Source organism: Teleopsis dalmanni, chromosome 2 (genome assembly GCF_002237135.1).
Source record: "Teleopsis dalmanni isolate 2A chromosome 2, ASM223713v2, whole genome shotgun sequence".
Classification (NCBI taxonomy): domain Eukaryota; kingdom Metazoa; phylum Arthropoda; class Insecta; order Diptera; family Diopsidae; genus Teleopsis; species Teleopsis dalmanni.
Genome location: NC_051847.1, coordinates 19,136,579 through 19,162,425, shown reverse-complemented (window position 1 = coordinate 19,162,425; position 25,847 = coordinate 19,136,579). Strand labels below are relative to the sequence as shown.

General features: G+C 28.7%; 1 protein-coding gene across 1 annotated transcript; it reads right to left on the bottom strand.

The window, feature by feature from the left end:
- Positions 1-1,674: 1,674 nt before the first annotated feature.
- Positions 1,675-24,108, bottom strand: LOC119674042. The gene is made up of 4 exons (XM_038085165.1): positions 24,090-24,108; positions 23,179-23,699; positions 2,461-2,562; positions 1,675-1,818 (listed from the first exon to the last, which is right to left on the bottom strand). The coding sequence occupies exons 1-4, from the start codon at positions 24,106-24,108 to the stop codon at positions 1,675-1,677; spliced, it is 786 nt and encodes a 261-aa protein (XP_037941093.1).
- Positions 24,109-25,847: the final 1,739 nt, after the last annotated feature.

The following is a 25,847-nucleotide window of genomic DNA, read 5'->3' as shown; positions in this document are numbered from 1 at the left end:
TTAAACATATTGCAGATAAATTCGATGAAATAAGAATAACTTAAATATCAGATAATGAAATTTTAAATATGTATGCATAATATTTTTGACATCAAGTCTACAGTATTTAAACTTTATATAGAATATACAAATAAACATACTCTTCGACGCGAACTAAGACAATGGAGTTCAACTATAATTCTTTCTTCGATAGAATTTCATAGATTTTTATTTTGAGAGAGAATTTATCATTGTATGATATTCTATTTTTAAATTGTTTAGAAGTGCACTGATATGTCCACTTCATATGACTTGTAAATAGAGCATTACTTCAGTATTTCCCTTAATTTACTGATGTTAAGTTCAGGTAAAGACATTGATAATCGCCCAGAATGATGCAAATCTTTCATCAAATCTCTACTGGTTTGAAATGTCCTGTACTACTCAAACGCACGTGTTTGATATAGTCTATACACTCCAAGATTTTGACAACATTTTCAGTGCTTATTTACAAGAAACTTTATTTGAAATAATAAATTTAAGACATATTCTTTGTTTGATATTGTTATCCACTGCAAAAGTCGCAAAACAGTCTTGAGATGTATTCACAAAATGGCGCACTGTTAACAAGCAAAATGACAAGTAACATTGAAATAACAGTGCGGGAAGGGAAAGGTGCCAAGAAGAATTTCGATAATACTTTTTTTAACAAAACGATTCACTGCACCTTCCTGACAGAATGTATTGCAAGTAATGCTTCAGTTCTTCTGCTGACAAATAGATGACACTCCATAACATTTTTGTATAGTCTAGTACTGAAGCGTTCTCATCTATGGGAATGAGTAAGTAAAATTTTCCTTATATTTCCAAACATAGTTTAGATTGGATTGGATTTTCTATTTCAAACCTGTCATAAACTTTCTATGGAACTGTTAGGTAATACTGCTCCTAATAATTCAAGTTGTATGCATATGTGTGCTCGTATTTATTATATTAAACCCTACACTGTTCTGTTTTCTTCTGCAACTTTATACAAAATGGAAGGGATAAATTATAATTTAATTTTGAAATATTAATTAGTACATAATACAAGTTACTATGAATAGAAACCTTTATTTTTAATTAATTGAACTAAGGCCAATTGGAGTAGTTTATATAAAAGTGCATTTTTTCCAATTTTAATTATATATATACGAGTATATAAAGAATATATTCCTAAACCCTTCCACTTTCTTTTGATAACCTTTAAAAATTTATTTTTGTGATAATCACTATTCATGTAATAAATTAAATGTGCAACAGATTTTATTTTTCAATGAAAATAATCAAATATATTTTAAGAATTTGGGTGTATTTACGGTCAAGGCTGTAAATGCTTTAATCTAAAACTAAGTCGATAATACTGTATCCTCCATCAGCAAGCTATAAAACAAACAAATGAGCTCAAATCAAATTTCGCTTGAAATAAGAAAAATCGGAGAATCTGTGCTAAATCGACGTTATTACCACAAACCCAATTTCATTTCAATGCCACAAATCTTCTTGTGGACCATTTCACTCTACTCTACTCTACTTTACTCTACTCTACTCTGCTCTAGTACCGTACGTATGTGCTTTTTACTGCGCTTGCATTTAAGATTTGCTATTCGACTTACATTTGTTACGGTGAACTTTTTGTTGACTGCCTTAGTAAATTTATGTGAATGCATTCATCCAACACTGATACTCACCAACAACATTCAAATGTAAAAATATTGATGTGGGCGGATGGGTTGATACTTGACACTCGTAGACGCCAGCGTCACGTAGTTGCACAAATTTTATTTGCAGCGTCCAATCCTGGGTCGGATGGAATATTTTTTATTTCACACATTCGGTAACAGATGCGGTTGCATAAAAAGCATTATAAAATTGAAATAAAAAGAAGAAGAGCAGAATATAAAAAATTACACAATTATGACGTTGTTACAACTCGAAGGAAGGAGTATTAAAATAATGATACAGTATATATTTTATGAATTTATTTTATGCTTAAAGTAATCAAAATAAATATGCAGTACTTTGTGCGTTGCGTGAATCAAAAGTGAAATGAATGCTCACTCTGCTCACTGTCAAATGCAGTTCAGACTCGTATGTGACCCTTCCGTGGCTCTGAAATATGCGACACATACTAACCAATGTGTCAATATTATATTTAATTTTTATCTGTATGCACTTCAAGTTATATGTGTCATGGAGCAGGTCCATGCGGCTTCCCGCTTGTTTGCTGCATAATATGGAAATCACGTTTTAGCTTTAAATTCCGCTCTGAACATGAGTGTAAAATGCTTGTAAGTACATTTCATTTCAATTTTTTTTCTTCTTTTTTTTTCTGCTAGGAATATCGTCCCTGTCAGTGTACCGTAACAAGGATATTGTTTTTTTCTACTACTGCAGTTTTGTTAAATTGCATATATTTTACATATGAAGTGTGCTATTTACCTCAGAGTGTTTTAAATGCGTTGCACTAAAGCGCTCATCACTGCTGTATGTGGTTAAACCAACTGTCAGTAGGTGATAGTCTTTTTTTCTTATCCAGGATACCTGCAATATTAAAAGAAAAAATTAGATTTAATAAATATATAATTTAATATGGAATCGAGTCGGATAACATTTATTTCTGTTAAATAATAAATACGTTGCTACGTATTTCTGTTAAAATAAAAAAATGATATCTAAATATGCAATTTAAAAGCAATTTTAATTTTTTCCTGAATGTGACAATTTTAAAATATATTAACTTTGGTATAAAATTGCAATATATGAAGCACAATTCATATAATACATTTTTTGCATTAAAAAAGTATTTCAGGATTATACAGATATGAAAGAAAAATTCGTCAAAAGTGATTGTTATTCATCAAAATAGTCCTGTTAATAATTCTGCTTTGCTTTACTACTGTTTAGAAAGCAACAGATATTTTTTTGAGTCAGTAATCTTATTTTATATTATATAAACATCATCTTATTGATTCTATATAAATTAATAATTAGTTAAAAATTTATAAAAACGGTTTAGTGAGTTTGCTTCAGTAGTTAATGAGTTTCGCTTATAGGTTTGAGAGCCACGAAGGCCAAACCAGGCTTTTCCAGACAAACAAGTTGATGGTCCGTTTGGTAGCAATCAGGCGATCGCATAATTAAGCCGTTAATGATACTAAGCGAAGGGGCCGGAGGTTTAAGTATTTAGTTTATAAATACTTAAACTATTGACGGAGGTTCTTTGAAGGTTCAAACATTTTGTGTAAATCTTTCTATTTTAACAATTACTTTAAAGGAGTCGTAGTAAATAAATATCACTCGTCTACTTAACAAAAATAGATTTTTTTGTGATAAGAGCTCGGAAAATTTGTGTTTCTTTTTAATTTGAAATATATATATTCGTTTAAAAAATTATTAGTAAATTACTTTTTATATACAGACAATTCTTAATAATCTGACAAATAATAAACGATGTACTTCTATTAAGAAACTGTTTTTTCTGGAAGACAATGCTAGTTAGTGACATAACTTCTTTCTTTTCTTTGTAAATATCCGCGTGCCTCTTTAATGGAAATAGATCTCTAACAGTATTTGGTCTGAATAGTACCTAATATTACTGTGGATATTATTATAGATCCAATATGTTAACTTTATCTTATGGGTGTGGGCAACTCAAAGCATATCCGCGGTTGATGGCCAGTATTAACAAAATTTATTTATTTTTAGTAATAGTCAAGTCTCATCAATAATACTCAATCTTAACATATTTATGATAAAATGATCAGTGCTTAGAGAACAAAATAGATTTTTAAAGAAAATTATTTAAGATATATTAAATTTTTTTGTACCAATTTCATACACGTCTTAAATCAATTTATCTTACATATGTCTTTGAAAGAAGAGCTTTTTTTTGGATATTATACTTCGTAATATCCTTCATTAATCCTTCCTTCATTTTATGTAAAATTTTAATTCAAGTATTCATATAAAAACCAAAACTCATCTTTTTGTCGTTGTATTAAATGGACAATATATAACATAGTTACCCAAATTTATTAAATTGTCTGCTTAATGTGTTCGGGATTTATGGTAACCCGCTAATCAAAAATATAACCTTATGTCATCTCCGAACCTAAAGGATAGGAAATACAAGATATGAAGGAAACAACGATAAGCAACTTAATAACAACTTGATAAGCTTTATATACCATTATTTCAGAATTAAAAAATCGAAAAATTTTACATAATTTGCATTCCTTCTATTTTAGATTATTGAAGCCGAAAAACTAAAAAGTGTGTTTTGATGAGGTCTTAAGAGAATATACAAAAATAATTCGATTCAGGACTTCTATTTTTAAAAAAATGAAATATTTCCATTAATTTGAATAACTGAAATTCGCCTACTCATAACCGCAAATAAATTTAAATATACTTTCAGCTTTTGTATTCCAAAAATCCCTGTTTGTTGACCGTGAATTCAAGTACAATTCAAAACTGGCATTGTGAGGATTGGAGGACTTATTTAATCAGCGCATTCAATTACTTATTCCTTTTATGTTATTTAAACTTTTTATTACAAAGTTTCATTCAGCATTGACCCTCTAGAGATGAGTTGCTATGTTGGATTTGGCACAAAATATATTTGCTAATCAATCAATCACTAATTTTGCCAATATGGAAGAAATTCCTAATAAAACAAAAACTGCAAAGTAAAAATAAATAATACTTGCCAAAAAAAAAACGGAAAAAAATGAAAAATGTCCTGATCAGAAACGAAAATCAAATATAAAATTATCCAAACAAATGGATTGATTGAAGCAGCTGGTAAAGGTCAAGTTGTGTTCAAAACGATACATTTTGACTTTCGATTTAAGGTTCTCATAAGTATTACTTAATGTTAATGCATTGCATTGTTTATGGCATTGGAAATGCCCACTTACTCTCTTATACTCTTATACACATTTACGCATATATATTCCTGTATATGTGTATATCAATAAATTGTTACAAATAATATACTTAGCGCACTCATTATGCTACATAATTTTTGGCAATATTTCGCTACAGTTTCTGTATTGCTTCTTGGTTTGATCCTTAATCCGTTGTATGGGTACCAGATTTTAGTAGGCGAATGACTTGTAATCTCAAGTGGCCATTAATCATTTTGCAAATAAATAACGCAGAAACTGCTACAAAGGAACTTTTGGCAATATAAGTCCGTCGTATGTCCAAACATGGCACACGAAGTGTACTTACTGCAAGTTTGCAAATTGTTGAATCAATCATTTTCCAATTGATAAGTTTTTGTTTTTATTTGATCCTGTACGGAAAAGTCTCATGACGGTTGGGAAGAAAATAAAATCTAATCTAAGTAAAGGAATATGAATTTATTGACGTCGTAACGAAGGTTTATCACATAATTTTATTTGGTTTAATTATATTTGTTTTTGGTGTTAGAATATCTAATTAAAATGAATTAAATTTAAATAAATTTACGGAAGTAGAATATGATAACTGTAATACAGCATTCTATTTGATCTCTCTGGGTACAAAAATGTTTATTTCGATACTTGTAGAAAGACTAGGAAAAAGCGATTGTAAGATACTCGGTACTACCAACTGACTGCTGCAAATCGCTGATTGGACTGTCTGGCGAATGATAATGGACAAAATGAATGTGCAAAAGACAACCGACAAAGTAAGGTTTAATTTTGGATAGTAATGGTAATTTCATTCAAAATAGTTATAAATAGTTAGAGCCATAAAACATACTATTATTGTAGTCACAAGATACTAATACTAGTTATCTAGAAGCACACTTAGATGATTACAGAGATAGAGGAAAGGAATATGAGAACTGTGGATATAATCCTACAGTTAAATACGTAGAAAGTGTTGTACATAAATTGCTAGAAATGATCATTAATACAATTGTATAAAGTACCACTAAATACCACGAGCAAACAAATCATGTAGATGTTCAATTCAGTAAAAAATGTTTGAGAAAATTTTCTGTTACTACTTAATCTATAAATAGTATTTGAGAGAGAAGTTTTTCATACAGTTTTCTCCTTCTTTGATATTTATACGATATTGTAATCCATGATAATACTCTCCAATGAAGGTAAATTTTGAAAGAGATCCAGTCCTTAGCCCTAGGCTTCCCATGCTATGCTTGGTATAATCAAATGCTATATTGCACTACAAACATGTTAATTTTTTTTGATTCTCACAAGCATTTAATATTAATTAATAAAGTAAATAGTGAAGCAATGTAAAAAAATCACACAGAGTTTTTGTTTCTAACTGAATGTGGAGCACTGCTTGACATTCACTAAACTAATTTATTTGGCAAAGCTTTTTAAGTGCGTATCTCATTTATCTCTTAACGATTTCTTATTTTCTGAACCATTTTTTCTTAACTTAAATTTCATTTTAAGCCAAATTGACTGTGGAGACGCATTGTCGGTGACGTACACAACACAAATAATAATCACGAAATTTATTTACGCACTTAAACGCACTCATATTACAGAGGCTATAAAATTATATATATATATATATAGTCTATACACATATTAAATAATGTATATACATGTATAGAGTAGGATAGGCATGGATACTCATATGCCTGTGTGTTTTTGTTTAGGTTCCCACATCATTGAGTTGTATTTAAAGTGGCCTACTGTCTGTTAGATTTTGTGTAAAATGATTCATTTTAAATAATATAAAAAATAATATTGAGATTTAGTTTTTATTACAATATTAATAGTTTTTGTATTTATATAGTCGTGCTAAAATTGACTATAGTCAGTTAAATTTAATATAAACACATTAAAAGCGAAAAAATTTTATATCAGTGCTATAAATTATTTATATATTACTTGACTGAAGTGTTTTAAATGAACTGTGCTGTTCACACCAACAAGTCAAGTTTAAAAATAGTGTTTCTTAATATTTTATTTATTATTTATATTTTAAAAGGTTGTATTGAACAATGTATCAAGAATTTTATGGCACATATTATATACAGAAGCGATATTCGAGTTTAATTTATAACATTTTTTTACAATATTGATAAAAATCATTTTCACATACTTAACATATCACAGTTGTTGAAATTGTAATCCACGAGCTCTTTTAAGCAATCACATAAGGAAATGTGTCTGTTCGAAAATGGATTCCAAATTTGTAACGGCCGTAATGACCTGTTCAAATGAAATATGGATTATAATTTACTGATATGTACTTGAAATGTACGAACTCTTTTTATGGAAGGTATCTTTATCTAACTTTTGAAGTCGACAATAAATGTTAGGCTTACTTCGTCTCTATCGTAAAAATGCAATGGACGAGGCAGGCCTGCTTTAAAAGAGCAAGTATAATATCGAGTACAGCTGCCCAAGAAAAAAGCTTGCTTACCGATACGAATTTGTGATAAACAAGACCTATCAAACTTCAGTATATAAAAAACTTGCTATTATGCCTCGAAAGAAGAACACTAATTGATCAAAGATACTATCTTCACCACGAAATTTATGACCGCTGCATCCTCCTATGATGCTAAATCAAAAGATAAGCAATTTTTGGCCCAAAGATCAAAAAAGTCTTCCTCTATTAATACATCTTCAACAATGATATGCGGTTGTTTCACTTCATTGCGGCGCGAATCATAGTAGTATGTAGCACCAGAATTCTGTACCGCGACGTTTTTTATACCATTGTCACAAACAGCTGCCTTGGATTCACTGGACAATGGGGATGTAGAGCTTTTTTCGACTGACAAAAATTACGCTCTGTAAGTTACTTATCACATCTGTACATCTGCATGGATGGTACCACATAGTGATAAAGCATTACTAGAAGCGTTAAGTTACTAGAAGAGAAAAGTTCTTCGTAAGATGTTCGGTTCTTTACGAAATAACGACGACTACCATATTCGAATGAAACACGAGCTGTACGACCTTTAACACGACATTGACATCATTCAACGTATTAATATTAAGCTGTTTTGGTCGAGAGTTAAGAATTGATGACGATACTTTAGTAAAAAATGTGCATGAAGCAGCAGTTGCAAGAGAAAGATGCCGTCACCGATAGAGTGAAAACATTACGGGAGATCTAAATGTGCTTAATGTACAGAAGTAGTGAGGGTGCGTATGCAGTTAAAACGCTTGAAAAGGAGTGCTGCATCAAGCCAAAGTCTGATGAGTTGTTACGGTCAGATAAGCAAGTAAGTCATATTTTAAATTCAGTAAATCCCATAGTTTATGCGAACACTATGTAATAGTTAAGTATTGTATTAACAGTACTGTTATTAACATTAATTATTTAATGTTATTTAGCTTTAATGAATTTTTAAATCGAAACAAAAGACTACGTAGACTATAAAAATCGTTCAAAGAAGAACTTCACAAGATGAAAGTAAAGCCATACTTGCCCCAATTTACACTTACCATTAAATCAGTCACATTTATTCAATTTTAAATTGTCAAGAAAATATTTTCCCTAAATTGTTTTTAACTCAATTTATCAAAATATGTTCTGCGCCATCATTCCAATGTCTGACATAGCATTTATCTCACCACAGCTCCCACACTCAGATAGATACTTATGGTATGTGAGAAAAAAAACGACGCAAATAAATAAATATGCATGTCTGCATACATTTGAGCGTAATTTTTTTATGCTGCAGGAGTGTGCATACTCAGATAATTGCTTTGTACAGAGTTTCTACTGTAAACCAAATAAAAAACGAACAATTTTATTTATAGTCTAGTGAAAAAAGGGTGGCTACAAATCACATGTTTTCAAATTTATGGCAATTTTATGCAAATATTTTGCTTGTTTCCTACAATCTTTTGCTTTTGATTATTTTGTGATTTTTCGCACATGTGTTTTGGTTAACCACAATCTAGCACAACCACTCAATTTTAGTAAATAAATATAAAAAAAAAGAAGAAATAAACTATAAACTACATAAAAAAATCCAATTTGAACAAAATTCTATAGATAATCCCAGCAGTTGGAATATTTGTTTATAAAACGAGGTTTATTTTACACTTGTCTTACTTACTCGTATCCTTACATGTTATAATTGCCAAACAAAATCGTTCTGTATTACTTAAAAATAATATATTGAAGCAAAATAAGCTAAATATTGATTAAAAACTATTTTCTACATTCAATAATTTTTTTAAATACAGCATCAAAAAGAAGTAATTGTTTACAATAATTTGAAAAGTACATTAAACTGTTTCTGTTAATTTAGTTCTGTTAAAAAATTCAGATATTTAGAAAAAAGTGTTATAAAACGTAAACATGTTAGTTGCATATAAACAACTTACAAACAAAATTCTATTCCTTTGTGTGAATAAGAATTATGTTAAAAGAAAAATTTCTTCGCTTTTGAGTTAAGTCTGTTAGGACATGTTAATAACAGAATTATGTGAAGCCAATGTTAATCACTTTGTAAGTGATTAGTTGTGACTTAAGGGAAATATGAATGGTAACCTAAACTTTCTTAGAAGACAATGCATAATAAAATTTGATTTCTTGCAAATTTAAAAGTCTAATATTTGGTTTTATTTTTAATTTGAAGCTTAAATAAAATCAAAAATTCCAAATTTCACTTATTTATAATGTACGTACAGCAAATGTTTTAAAATTATTTTTTCAACCACATCCACAATATCATTAATAAACCAATTAACGAATATTAACCACTGAATAAGTGATAGTTTTTTTTAAGTTAAAATGTTTTTAAAAAATAATTAATGATCTCTTAAATTTACAAATTGAATATTTTAAAGAATATATTGTACGTATATATTTATTTGCATTTCCTTTGTGCAAATTCTTTAAAAGAGAAAAGCATTCAATTTTACTAATGAACTGCAATTATTTTATGTGTATTTTTCACAGAAGCAGCTATGAAAATAATTATTGGAAGCACATTATATTTGCATTGTAATATCTTCATATTTTTAAATGCATGCACAGTATTCAAATGAGGTGAACTGAATTTTAAAGTTAATAAGCTTGCAATTTCATTGATTTTAAAATTTTATTAATTATAAATTATTTCAAAAAATATAGTATTGTAAATGTTTATATTTAAGAAATACATCTACTATGCACAAAAGAAATATTTTTAAATATACAATTCAAAAAATTTAATTAATTAAAAATGTGACCATAGTAAATAAGTGGGATTAAAAAACCAAACTCAATTAAAATGTTTTACAGACAAGAAATAATGGTGAATGCAATCAATCTGCCTGAAGTTTTGTTTCATGAAAATTTGCTACTTAAAAAATTCGATTAAATTGCAATGATATCAAGCGAAAAGGCAATAAATATTTCTTTTTATTTGTTCGTTTAAAAGTTAATATATATTCATCGATGCAATATAGAATGCAAGAGTAGCTTAATATATTGCGTTAATTGTATGTTTTGTGAAATCCCTTTTTATTTACTAATTACGAAATAAATTAAATGTATGATAATTAACTTTACTAAGAGTGTCAGTACAGTTTCATATTTAGTGCATATAATTTGTATGATAAGCTACTTCAGGTTAATTAATTTGTATAAGATAATATTCCTGGTTATAGTTGTAGACAAAATTTTTTGTAATGCATTATACGTAGTATAATGCAAAATTTTTGAACTTTTATTAATTAAACAATTTTTAATTGTTAACCTTAAAAAAACCAAAAAAAATTACAGTTCAAAATATTAATTGCTATTTAGCTGCATACATTATTCATTGAATAGATTAATTTGCTGCAATGATCACAATAAATTCTTATAAAATCTCTCTTAATTCAATTTACTTATTACTTGTACATATATATATTATAGAACGATTAAGCATTCACATCCATTAGGTGCTTAATTATCCTTTATAAAAAATATCTAGAGTCTAGACGGTAAAATTTTTTTATTAAAATCTTTTTAATTAAAGGCAATTAGAAGGATTTTGCTACTGTGACAGTAACATATTATGCTAATATTAAGAAGATTATTGCATACAATGTGTAATTACGTATGAAGTTACGAATTTTATGTAATAAAATAATTGTAGTTAATTAAGAAATAATTTATTTTAATTTTTTTTATCATTTTAATACTTGCAATTTTTAATACTTTTATTTCTGAATTCAATTTATCATTAGATTCTATATTAAAATAAAATTTTTTAGGATGCTATAGTTCTCAGAATTATTTTTATTAACTGAATTTGTTTCCCGTCATCTGGAAATGAAGAAAACTAATATCCAATTTTCAGTTTCAGTATCAGTTATATGATATAGTATTCCGAACTCAATTAAACAGATAGATGATCAAGGTGCACTCAAACCCAACTGTTCAGTTAATATAACATTTATGTGATATAGTAATCTGAATTCGACCAATACGACTAATGATGAAAATGCACTTAAAAGCTAATTAACCTATTAGCACTGAAACAGTCAAACAGGTAAACAGATAGATTAAATGATTTCTAATTAAGCTAATGATAAATATGTATGCCTAATAGCGTCTTCCTTATTTCTCTCAATTCTTTATAAAAATCTTGATAAAGGAAGACTCTGTCTTTTGCCACTTTTTTGTCTAAAGGGTATAATGAAGTTTAATGAACAAATTGAATTTAAGTTAATTTGAATTCTATAATATTTGATTATAGTTATTCGACTCGATTTGCAAAAAGTTATATATTAATAGCAAAGAAAAGACGAGGACAAAACTTTATTTAATTTATTGAAATTTGGTTGACCATACAACGCTGTTTCGAGTATTGCCAAGTACATCGGTGGTCTTAGGAAATAATCGAATTTTATTTAATTAGTTTATAGTCCGTATAGATTTTGTTGGGACTGCAAGTGCCAGGCTTAGAGCTCGTGTCTGTCAAATTAAAAGCGGTGACTAATTGTGTTTATCCACTTAATTAATTTTTTAATAAATTTTTCATTAAGTTAAAGACTTACTATTGATAATTTATCAAATACATTAATTTTAGTAGCGAAAGTTTATGCTTGATGGGTTCAATATTGCCAATTTTTTACTTCATACTGTACAGTCAATTAAATAAATGCTATACTGTATTGTAAATTTTAAATTAAATTATTTTTAAAGAGAGTTAGTATATTTAGTTAATTTTATGTTTGGAAAACAAATTTAAAGTACAAAAGAGTTTTGAGTCAATATCATAATTTGAACCATTTGGCTTACAGTTAATTTCGGGACATCAATACTATTTGTTAACCCAAGAGTGGAGTGTAAGCCCTTAAATAAAAATAAAACATTTTCACTTCATTAGTAGGTTTATAATCCTGTAAGGTCATGAAATTTGCCGCATGTCAACGTTGATTAAAACTAATTTTAAAATTAATGAATAAATAAAGTAACATAGAAGTCGGCAATTACACAATTTGTACTTAGTTACCCTATTGTGACATGGCTTTTAACGTCACAAAAATTAAGAAAGTAAAACAGCATAAAAACGACGTAAAATACAAAATTTGCTCTGAAGGGAAAACTTTTCATTGCTGAAGTCAACTGACGCCAACATGTTTTTGTATTTCATTTTATGCTTTTCATCTTTGTTGTCCTTTAAAGCTTTCACCATTTTGATTTAATTGTTATTTTAGTACAATTAAGCAGTTGTTGCGTTAATAATTCCCTTTAAGTTTGTAATATAAAACGCAAAAGAGTGCTGCAATGAGGCACTGAGCATAGAGAACGAAAGAAGGAAAGAAGGTCACTCAAATTATGTTAAGCGTGGCATATTTGCAGGCGTATACGTATACGTATACTCACTGGTACACTGGTACACTGCAAAGTAACTTGAAAACACAAGTATCTTTTTGAAGTCAAAACTGTTGAAGGATTGTCAGTGACTGTTAAACATATTCATTAGTAGCAAATATTTTTAAATTTTATTTTTACAAGCGAAGTAGCATTCTCGACAAATTTAAAGCGACAGTAAACCCTGCCTACTCTGTACTTTTAAGGGCTCTAACGCCTACAAATTTGTAACTTAATTGCGAAATTTGCGTGTTTGTTAAGTGTCAATAGTTCAGACTAATTTTTGGTAATATTATGAAGTGAAATAAGCCTATATAAATAAGAAAATAAGAAAAGAATTTGCATCTTTAACATATTAACAATATGCAGTGTTTTGTGTAGCAAATTTGGTAACAGCACGTTTTTAGTTGCAAATAGATTTCAGATTTCCATTTTAAAATACTTTAAAATAAGTAATTTCCGTAGAATATGACATAATACTGCAATAGGCTTATAACTGAGCATTGCTTTTAAAGTTTTTGCTTTGGAATAGTTTTTACTGTAATATCCTTACCCTTAATGCCGTTGCACTTTGTTAACTGTGTGCCACTTGCCTGAAAAATGTCAATAAAGTGCATAATGATTGTTGACGCTTTAAGCATTGCTAATGTGCAACAACGCCCCAACTATCCAACTATCCAACTTCTCCCCAGCTACTTTCACTTCTCCTTGTTTCTGTTTACTTTGTTTATGTGTATGAGCAGAAAATTGGGCTCTATTATTATTTTTTTATCTTTTGGAATGTTTACGTTTCTCTAGAGTTTTCCTACTATATATAAATTGTTTTTTGTTTTTTGTTTTGTGTTGCTCATCCTTCGTGCGAACATAGTTTGTTCTTTACTTTTCACACTAATTTAAGTTTTATTTGTTGAGGAATGAATCTAGGTCGCTTGCAATGGACACCATTTCAGTAATTCTTTTATCTTAACGGAACATTTACTTTTTAAACCATTTCGTTAAAGGAAAATAATATGCAGCATTATCCTTAAGTTGTTCATTTCGCATGAACGTCAACATGAAAAGCTTGCAAAGTGCGCGTATCTGAAGTATGTCATAAAAATTAATTTTTTCACAATGTTCAGCACTGCAACGATTATCTGGAGCATTTGGGGTAGATAAACTTTTTGTGTATTGTCTTGCCAGATTTTGCATTTCTTCATGTTTTTGTTTACACTCCTTATTACACTAGATTTACAACTTTTTTCTGAAAATTGCACTTTTCACACAAATATTAAATCACATTTAAAATGCAATAATTATGAAGCAATTTTCGATTATACTTTTATCTAAATTATCTACATATATTTGCAGTACTAAACTCAGTTTCTCAACTGTCAGATTATATATAAGTTGACTTAGAGAATGCCAACACTTAGCGGTAATTACACAACATACCAAAAGGATACATGCCTTTATATAGTACACGACTTTATATAATATATCGTACACTTATCTATATATACAGTATCTGTGTAGAAGATATGAATTCATTTGCATAAAAATTTGACACTATCAAAATGTTAATGCAAGTAGCTTAACAGCGCAATCGACGTTGGCATTTGACTACGGCATATTTGCTGGTTATCCTTTATGGTTGCATTTGCCAAATGTACACTTAACGCCCAATACCTCACCGGTTATTTGCTCGGAAGTGAATGTGATTGCATTTGTTACTGCACTTAACTAATTTGTATTCCATCCAAAAGGAGTTACAGTAAATAATGCCTTCTTGTGTTTACCTTTCATCCAACTTTAACTCTGTACCTAGCATTTCTGCTAGAGTTGGCTTCAAGCTTAATTACTTTTAAGGTGAAATCTGCTTTGATTAAATGTGACTCGTTGTGGTCTGGTGTCAATTAAGTGGCTGTAATAAAATTGAAGTCTAAAATCATGGCTCGGTTTGGTAAATTCTGGTCAAAACCAGTACTTGAAGACGTCTTTAATAAAATTAATTTAAATCAATATATAAATGTACAAAGATAATTTGTGCTTTGTAATATTCATTGTAACATAAATAATAGATTAACTAAAAAAAAATTTTTTTTTTAAAAACAAGAGTTGCGAAAAATTAAAGTTTATTAGATGAATTAACATATCTACGTTATTTTCAGTTAAAGGCAGATAAAAAGTCTCAGAACATATTTGGAGTACATAAAAAATACGGTTGCACTCAAAATATAATGGAAAAATGTTTAAAGTATTTTTGTATAGATCAATTATATATAAGAATAAAAGGATGAACGATATTCAAACATTTCCAAGCAAGTTGACCCTTCTTAAATAGAAACAAAGCTATAGTTTCTATTATTGAGGTGCACTATAGAGTCATAAATCTCATAAGAGTGATTTAAGTATCTCAATCTTTATTTAAGATTTGCTTATGTCTCATTCCTGGTGAGAAAATCATTATAGGATATTGAGTATTGGTTGCAATGACCATTGATGCAGATATTAGAAAGTCGAGGAAAATATGTCTTTAATTTATTAAGGGTATATTGAGAGAAAATATCAAAAATTTTGCCGGGAGAGGCGAGTTGCTAAGCTTTGTATTATAAATTTGCTGTCGTTATCTCTTCCAAGCCAGTGGAAAATAATAATATAATGTTAGTTGTCAGATTAATTAGCCGCATTTGAGTGATATTGTATAGATAGCATCAAGGAAAGTTTCGACTAAAAGAAGGCCCTAACTAAGATTAATAATAACTTATGTTCAATTATTAGTCTTATAGTCTTTTTTATTTTTAAAAGATGCGGGTAGTTGTCTGGTAAATTTTTTTTTATAACAATTGATATAAATGAAAGATATTACTCAAAATAAAGTTGAAAGTTTTCTTTATAAAGTTTTTTTATAAAACTGTAAAATTATTGTTCTAACATTTCTTCCGCTTGACAAAATTTTCATTAAATTTGCCATTCGTTCAGCTAATTAAAATATTAATATTAATTATAATAATTTTCTAAGTGCTTGAAATGCTTCAGATACATTGTTTCATGGTTGCTAAGAAATATTTCGTAAAGTAAAGTACATAAACCATTAAATGTTCAAATAGCTGAGAAGAAAAAAATATTGCCATGGTATTGGATTGTAATTAAAATTAGTAGAGCACCACTCACTTTACTTCCATTTGCGCCATTCAGTACTTCAAGCGAAAATTACATTTGTGTCAATATCTCATTTTTTTAATATTGCCATGGCAGCAAAGAAACTTAAATGGAATAAAATTACTTATTTTCAAAGCGATAATAGCATATTAAAATAATTTCCAACTTAGGAATTATGGTGAATATTAATGCAATTACTGTTATGTTTTCATTTTTACCACAATAATTTCAATTAGGAAGCGAAGAAAGTTTGTAGACTTAGGGAAGTCGATCATTGCTCTCATGGTTGTAAATATGGTATATTGCAAAGGAATAATACGTAGAACTGCAGAGAGAAAACTTTTGATCATAATAAAATATATTAACTATATTGCCTCAGAGTTAAACGTATTAAAACTTAGTGAGTTTATCGGCTGGGTCATGCTATACGAATAGATAAAAATGCTTCGGTGAGAATGATGTTTACCATTCCAGCTGATGAATAGTGCTACTGAAGATGACGGAACCTATGATGGTCGGATCATATGACGAATTATTTAAAGGCTGTTGGTGCCACTAACTAACGACAGCAAACCGCTTATCGGATTGACTGCTGGAGACTACTAAACGTTGTCATGTACGATCGAAAGCATTTCTATATGCACTATTTTTATTATAAATAATAATATGTACATATCCGTTTATTGTTATTAATAAGACATATCAATCTTAATAAACCTTTAAACAGATTTTACTTTCCTAAATAGACTGGTTATAATTATTATAGGTACACAACAAAACATAGCACAAATCATCGACACTGCAGTATCAGTATACAACTATATATAAAAGAAGCATATAACAATAAAATTGGTAAATATCAACTACTAGCACAGTATTATAAAAATAGCCATAACCTCGAGATGGTAATCATCTCAATTATTATAGTTCAACTGGAACCAAACAAACTATTAAAAGAAAAGTAATAGTATGTCTGTTTCTCAAAGAATATATGGTCCAAGAAATACAGAAAACAATGCTAATAAACTAGGTGGAAAGCTGCCCAATTTAATAAGGGACGTCCAATAATAATGGTATAAAATATAGATTACATCGTCAAAGAGACTATTTTGTTGCTCTAAGACTCGTAAAAGATAACATAAATGTCAGTCGAGTAACTGTGAGAAAATCAAATAATAACACTAAGGGCAAAATAAAGTACATAACTGTACAGTTTAGAAACAACTGACTTTATTTTAATAACATAATAATGTACAATGTACGGAGTATGTATAAGAGTTATAAGAGTATATATATAATATAGTGAGTGTATAATGTAATATAATAATATAAGATTTGTACTTATTTTAAACTTCACAACAATAACGTTGGCATTATGTACGAAAATGGAACTTGGTAAAAAATTTATTTTGAAAGAAGTTGTGAACTTTTAAACGTTCCTGTACTCTTCTTATCTCTACTCTTTTAATAAATAACTCTATTAAAATATATGACAAATAACTGCAAAAAATTTTTATTATCAATGTATATATATATATACCAAATCCGAGATAGATTAGAAGTAAAAAAAATTTTATTTACCTAAATAAAATATTTAAAAATTTTTGTGCTATTGATTAGCTTTTTATAAATAAATAAAATTTTATAATTTCTAAAAAAAACTTTTTTAGAAAGTTTTTAAAAAGTAGTGACCCACAACAAAAAAAATTCTTACTATTATATTTTTAATTAAATTAATTTAATTAATGTTGAAAAAATTTTTGTTGTTGTAATTTATTACTTTTCAAAACCTTTCTAATAAAATAAAATAGTTTCTAGTAAGGAAAATAGTCACTGCCATCATAATGACGTTAAATCACAATTTATAAAATCTTTTAAACAATTTAAAGTTTTTAAATAGAAAATAATTGATGTCGGTGTTAAGGAGTTAAGGAAAATTTTGTTGCTTAAATAAACATTTGGTACAACTAAAAATTGGTAATGTCTGAGTTTTGTGTTTAAAATATAAATAACTTAAATAATTTTAAAATAACATGACCAACAATACAAACTACTGAATCCTTTAATATTAATGCATTAGTTTAAATTCAATTTGCCTTTCCACTAAAGAAAAGACAAAGTTTTCATACTTCATTTAAATGAAGTATTTACGGAGGACTCAGGTTATCAGGATACAAAATTCATATTAATTAGCAAAAGTACTTATAAATTTAAGCTAAAGCAGAAAGTGATTATTCATTTTCGTTCCTCAAGTAGTAAATCTTCCTTTATTTATATACTTTGTAAGAAGAGAGTTTACTTTTAATGTCACAAAGTCGTTTCGTTCAAAGAAATATTTTAAAGTTCGTCGAAAAATCAGGTAAATGCTAATATACACAAATAATATTCCTGTGAAAATAAGTAAGAATATTGTATGTAGTATACGTTCATCGTACATACCAGTGATAGTTTACATATTTCGATACTATAGTTAATACTGCGACAAAATATGTCCTTGTGTCCTGTTATCGTGCACAAGAATATCGAAGTAACGCATTTGTATTCCGAAGTATCTACAAAAAAGTATCAAATAACGGGCGTGTGCTGTACAAAAACAAAACCGAAAATGTGAAATGTAAAATTTGTATTAAAATTTTCAGATCACAAAAAACTTTCAACATGGAACGAGTCAGGATACACATAAGAAGTGCCCTGCATTCTGTTTACTTTGCCATTGCATTATTTTGGGAAGAGTAAAATTTTATTGAAATAATTTTAAGAAAACATTTGAAGAACTTCTGCATTAATAGGAGCATAATGAAAGGTAAATTATGTGGAAAAAATTTCATAATTACAAAATAAACACTGTATATTGTTTATAATACTATAAGATACCGAATAAACCAAAGTCACGAAATCAACGTGCCACCGCAAAAGTGTAGCCAAAAAATGTTACTTTTACTTTTACAAGCATCCTTACTAACGCTACGTTGAGATATGTTTTTGTGCCATAGGAAGAATCCTAGCAAAGCATTCAATGCTGCCACATTTTTCGGTGCTTTTTAGCACATTCAAAAAAGTTGACATTTTCTTGTTTGTGGCATGGATTATTTAATGCTAACACAAAAATATAGAATTAAGCTCCTCTACGCAAGGTACACAACCACACACTCACACACACACACTCTCCACACACACACGCACACAAAAACAAACATATAGGCAAACAAGCGTGCATAAGGATAGTAGTTTACACGTACTTTTGAAGTGATGTCCTTGAGCCCATAAGCTCAGATTTAAAGGTGTTCCATTATGTGAGTACACTTTTATTCGCTCGAAAATGTATTTTTTCGCTTTCACTTTAATGCTGCCGAGAGAATTCATTTTTAACGTTAAAATTATTTTAATTTTTTATCTTTGTTCCAAAATAAATAGGATAAGATTCAAATATTCACTTTAAGGTAAATATTTTGCTTTTTACTACAACAGCAGAGATGGAAAATCTCAGCTGTAATCCTAGCAATTTAACACATTATGAGTGGAGCATAGTTTAGTATGGTTTTAAAGTATGGGCTTAATGACTTAGTAAATGTACTTTAAACTGAACTTTAGATTTCAAGTTTCAAAAATCAGATGACTTGATGGACACTTGACCATCTTGAGAATAAAGTCATTGAGCCACACTATATATGACGCAAAACAAAATCATCAAAGGTAGACTTTCATGTTAATTGCAGGCATAAAGATTGTTTAATAGAATTGGTGTTAGCACAATGGACTACAAATTTCTAATGGGTACTACTCCCTACATTGTAATAACATAATTATATAAATTATAAATTATAAATTTATATAATTATAAATTATATAAATTCTAATAACGAAAAAAAAAAAATAATAAAGATAAAGATAATAAATATAAAGAGTAACTTCATATTATTAAGTCTGTTCATCTTTTAAAGTGTGAATATATTTACGCTTTTGTTATGAAAGAAAATTTAGACTTCAAAATAAAAGCTAGTGATAATGGCCACGAAACGGCATACCTAAGAATGAAGAAATGAAATCTAACTTGTTAAATCTTGTCTGTTTAATAATAGATAGAGTTCGCAATGCCATGGGATATGATGAATTTAAAGTTTAGCTTCTAAATTCCTTAAAACTGAACTAAACAACAAAAGAAGCTGAGAGAACATTAAACAAACCTACCAGTGAATGAACAGTACAATCACATGGCTCGCTTATGAAAGATGATGATGGAACGGTCATAGTCGGACCGGACCTGAAACATTGGGTAGCGCTACAAAAAATTACTAACATCTTCCAAGCGGAAATTTATGCAATATTTAGGTGCATACTTTTGAATATTGAATGGAAATACGAGAGAAAAAAATATCGCAATACTGACAGACAAACAAGCGGCTATCAAGGCACTAAACTCGTACCAGGGGATTTCAAGACTAATGCTAGAATACCTGAATGCGGAACCTACTCCGCGAAGCAAATCACGTGTCGATTGTATGGATACCGCGACACACTGGCGTATGTGGAAACGAATACGTTGCTAAACTAGCCAGGATAGAAGAAGCTGGGTCCGGAATCTTTTTATCAATAATAATCAGTCTAATCAATTATTATTCTGATTTGATAATATATTTTAATTGATGTTCTTTAAAACATGGAGGATATGAAGAATTTTCATACCCAAACAATTCTAAAAACAGTAAACTTTTTCCAATGTTATAACTACATACATACATATTGTACTGTTATTGTATAAATAAATAATAAATGTTATTATAAATCATGACTGACTTATAAATACTTTCAAATATGAGTAGTAGTAAAAAATACGGCAAGTTGAAGTATCATATATAATAGTAAATTTAATATTCCTTTATATAATATTTTCAAAAAAAATTCTATTATTCGAATATCTTATATCTATTAACCTCAAATTTTTCAATAGTACAAAAGATAATTTTTTAGCCAATTAATAGTAATTTCGAAATTAAGCTTTATGATGTGCTATCCACACACTTCTATTGAGTGCTCCTACTACAGTCCTTTGGTATGCTAATTCAATTGCATACCATAAATTTGCATACACATACTACACATATGTATATATGTATATATATATGCTTATATAATCTCATGGCAGTGTAATTTGCATAATATGTAAGTTTGCCATATTAATTAAATTCGGAAATTGTAATCGAGGTTTCCTATTCCAATATATGTAAACTAATTGCATGCACTTGGGTTTCTGATACGTTATTTTTAGGTTTAAATCTTTGACTGTTTTTGATGAATTTAATATTTTATTTCAAGAACGGGGTTACAAAATTAATGAATAGTAAGTACTTGTTTAAGTTTTCGGAAAAATTTTATATTTTACAAAAAAAAAAGCAAAAAGGATCACATCTTTATATATCATGGTACTGCAGAATTGGTATTATACGATTCGTATTATACAATATTTGAAACTGGTCATAATATCTGAATTCAATTTATACAAATAGTCAGGTCTGGCAAGATCGAAATATCCCAAATAAAATAACCCTTATCAACATTGCAGAATGGTTTTTGAAATTAGAATCTCATTTTAAGGTGTGTGGTAAGAAAATGAGGAACGGTTTGCTTCTACTAAAACAAAGTAATCAATCTAAAATTAAACTAAGTTATTAACTTCTATGAAATCTCAACTTATGTTGTGTATGGTGGAACTGCATTGAAATTTCTACGTCAAATTTAAGAGTTTATAAGTTATAAGTCAAGTTCTCAAAAAAAAAAAAAAAACTTGAATAGACATGGTTCAGAGTCAACGATAGTGAATTTGCTACCAAAACTTATATAGTATAATTTCATATAATATAGTATAATTCCGATCATGGGTATCGTCCTATATCAACAACTACATAATAAGGCACACTTAATCACGAATAGGCATCGAATCAATCATTTTCAAGTGATATTGATATATCATGATTGATTCGATATGACTCTTTTGCGAGATAGACTTCTATTTATTTAGAGTCAATTTACAAAGTCACATACGAATGGGTTTCTGAGCTGTTGTTATCGAATGGTACACTTATTGTGCACACAGATTTTTAAAACACAAACCTTACCTAAAAATTTACTCACTATCTCTAACAAAAGTGTTAGAGGTTATACTAAATCTCTTTCAATCAATCGACATTCTTCTAAAGACATATCGTATATTTTCCTAACTATTCTTGTCTTGATACAATTTCTAAACATATTACTCTCATCTCTCAAGTCTCACATCATTTCATTTCAACTCATCATATTTCATGTTATCTCATATCATTTTATTTTGTTTCATATTATTTCATCTTATCTCATCTCATATCTTCTCATCTTATTTCATTTTATCTCATCACATCTAATCTCATCTCATCTCATCCCAATCCATCTCATCTTATTTTATCTTATTCCATCTCATATCATATCATATCATCTCATTCACCTCATCTCATCTCGTCTCATCTCATCTTATCTCATTTCATCTCATTTTATTCATCTCTTCTCATTTCATCTTATATTATCTCATGTCATTTCATTCTATCTCATATTATATTTGAATTTAAAACTATTGAGCCTCATTGGTACCCTTTTTGTATGGATTTTATATGAAAATCATCACAAAATTTTTATAGAGAAGTTTCAAAAAGCAGTGAACTACAACAACAAAAATTCTTTTTTATTTTATTTTAATTAATTGAATTTTTAGCTGACCATACATCTGTTTTGAGTATTGCCAAATACCCATCATCTTGGAAATATTTCTTGCATTTATTTATTTTTAAATTTTATAAATGATGGATAAATTTTTTATAATTATTTGAAATATATGAAAGGAAATTTTATCAATGGATATATAGCAAAAATCACTCAGATTTCTGTTAAGATGTGGTACTCGTACATGCATTAATTAAGTATTTTAAAGAAGTAATTCAGGTAACAAAATTTTTTTTAATATATAATATATTCATCTGACGTATTACTTGTTTTATATTCGTAAAAAATTTTTAACTACAAATTAAAATTAAATTTCATTTTATAATCATAATATATAATTACTTAGGCTTAGTTTAATGAGTTTCAGTGCCATTCAATTATTTCCTGTTTATTTTTCTTTATCATTAAACAGAAATAATCACGCGCCATACAATTTGAAAGCAAATAATTGTTAAGAAAACAATAATTGACACTTACCACACCATCACCGATATGATGTACTGTGCAGGGTATATGTGCTGTGGCACCGATTTGAGTCGACACCACTGTAGAATTTTCAGTACCAAAATACATGGGTGCACTATTAAACACATCCGCACTCTCACCAGACGCATCAAGTTGGTTCTCAGCATTACCGTCTCCAATGTTGCCAACTCCCAGCATTTTATGTGTTGGGCGTTGCGCTATTGTGTCTCTGCCTAATTGTCGACTGCTGAAATGTTGTTCCTGTTTCTGTTGTTGTTCATCGATCACATTGGATGAATCAAAACCTTTTATGCTGCTGCCACTTGTGTGTTGATACTGTGATGAAGATGCTGAAATAGATGACGGAGGATAGGGCATATCTGACGCAGATGATGACAATGATGATGATATCAGTCCAGTTGATGTTAGTGGGGAGCCGGGCATAACCGACGACGATGACATAATTAAATTTTGATTTATAATCCGGTGTAGTTCGTCATTTCTGTTATCCTTTGCGCCATGCGACGTGAGACCTATAAAAACAGTGGAGAAAAACAAAGAATACAAAAAATGAGCATAAATTAAAATAAATTTAAAGGAGGAAAAGTTATTTGATGGTATGACAGAGATTTTATACAAAAATTGTTGGCAGTAGCTAATTTATTTTTCGTGCGTAATTTTGCTACTTAATGAAAATGAAAGTTTTTCACTCTTAGCTTTGGGATATTCAAAGCTGCAATCATTTCGTAGTTAGATTGTAATCTAAAAAAAAACGCAAACTTTTTTCTTTATTTATAAAGATTTATTAAAAGTTAAACAAAAAGCGCCACAGCGTTTATAAATTTTACGAGTTTGCAGTTTAATTAGTTGACTTTTCGCTGGCCTAATGAATATTTACTTGAGCAAAAGCTTTTACATTTTACTTGGGAAGATTTGTCCCATTTTGCATTAAATTATCAGACTTTAATGCAAAGTCATAAAAAGTTACAAAATATTTATCGGAACAAAGTAATTAATTAATCAATTAAAATTATTTACAAATTCAAGGTCTTTTTTAATACAATTTGAATAACGCAAATAAACAAAAAACTACTTGGACTTTGCATTTAAATAAATTCCTCAAAGAATTTATTTACACAAAACAAAATGTTATTAAAAGATGATGTTTATTTAACATAATTGAGTTATTCTATTTTAATATTATTTGTTTCTTTTCCGGTGAAACAACACAGAGGTTTTAGCCGATGTAATTGAACCGCAAAAAAAACAGAGACGGCATTAGTGTAACTTTTGATATGAACAAACTTACCGATAAGGTCGAAAATATATAATGAAATCCGGGATGTCCTGGTATGTGAGCATCACCGAAAGCGAATGTGGATAAAAAAATAAGATGAAACTTTTTATTGAAAATATGCGAGTTTTTGATTATGGCAACTCTTTTTGTTTTAGGTTAGTAGTGTTGTCTTTGACGTATGAGCCAAATTTCATGTTAATATCTGGATTAGTCCAATAATTGCGTATTTGCTTTGTGAATAATAAAGAATAAATTTAGGAACTTTTACAATATCTGATTAATGTAACCGCTTTAAGTTATTAAGTCTTGCTTGCAAAATGAAATTTCTGGTGAAATAAATTTAATAAAAAACCAGGCTATATCACGAAAAATTTATTAAAACTGATGTAAATTAATCAAAGAAAGCATAGACGAAAACAATTATTCTAAATGACTTTCAATATTATCTAATGAACAACACGCTAAGGTAATCAAAGATTTAATGCTTGAAAATCGTCTATTGACAATTAAAAGAACTAATCAAGGAAATCAAAGTTTAGGTACTTGAAAATCGTCTATTAATAATTAAAAGAACAAATCAAGAAAATCAAAGTTTCTGTACTCATAAATTGTCTCTTATTTTTGGTACAATTGAGACATCGGTGATACTGTTAAAACTACATTAGGATTAGTTTAAGACAGTAAAATCTCAGTAAAGACAGTAAAATACTGAATTTTATAGAACAATGTTAAAGTCCTTCAAACAATACTTTCTGAGTATTAGATATAGTTGCGGCTTGTATCAATGCAAGCTATCCCGAAAGGGTTATACAAATCAAGAGAATACTGTACATAAGATGATCTAAATTCGAAAACAGCAAAACGATTAATTTTATGAATATCTCAGATAGTGGAACTGTACGTCAATAAGTATCCAATTTCTTTAAAACTTCAGTAGAAGTACTTCATGAATGAGTGGTGGGTTGCGTTGAAATCTCGACTCTGAAATCTCTTTTCCAACAAAGACTTAAAAGCTTCGGAAATATTTTGTTCAGAGTACTTCGACTAGTAATGCTAATATATGTAGTATATCATTATTGTCAATAATACTTGTATTCTTTTTTATTTGTATATAAGTATATGAACAATAAACTAAAAATATAATATTATTTATTACTGAAAAGTATGAAAAGTATTATAGGCAGCCTTTTTCATATTAATTAAAAATATCTATTAAAAATTAATATTATTGCTTTTGAGTGCGAGTATTAAAAGAAGGAATAAGTTTATTATGCTATAAAAGAATAATGCCTGGTAATATTTTAATAAACGAGTAAGGGCTATTAATATTGTAATTGCTGTTTTATATTATATAAAACTCGGTTCCTTTGAGTGTACATAAATT

Bases quoted from the DNA above. Each gene is read 5' to 3' on its own strand.
- LOC119674042 (XM_038085165.1), bottom strand. The intron at 2,563-23,178 runs GTAAGTGTCAAT...TTAATATTGCAG, and splicing joins ATCATATCGGTGATGGTGTG to GTATCCTGGATAAGAAAAAA. The intron at 1,819-2,460 runs GTAAATAGCACA...CATCCGACCCAG, and splicing joins CGCATTTAAAACACTCTGAG to GATTGGACGCTGCAAATAAA.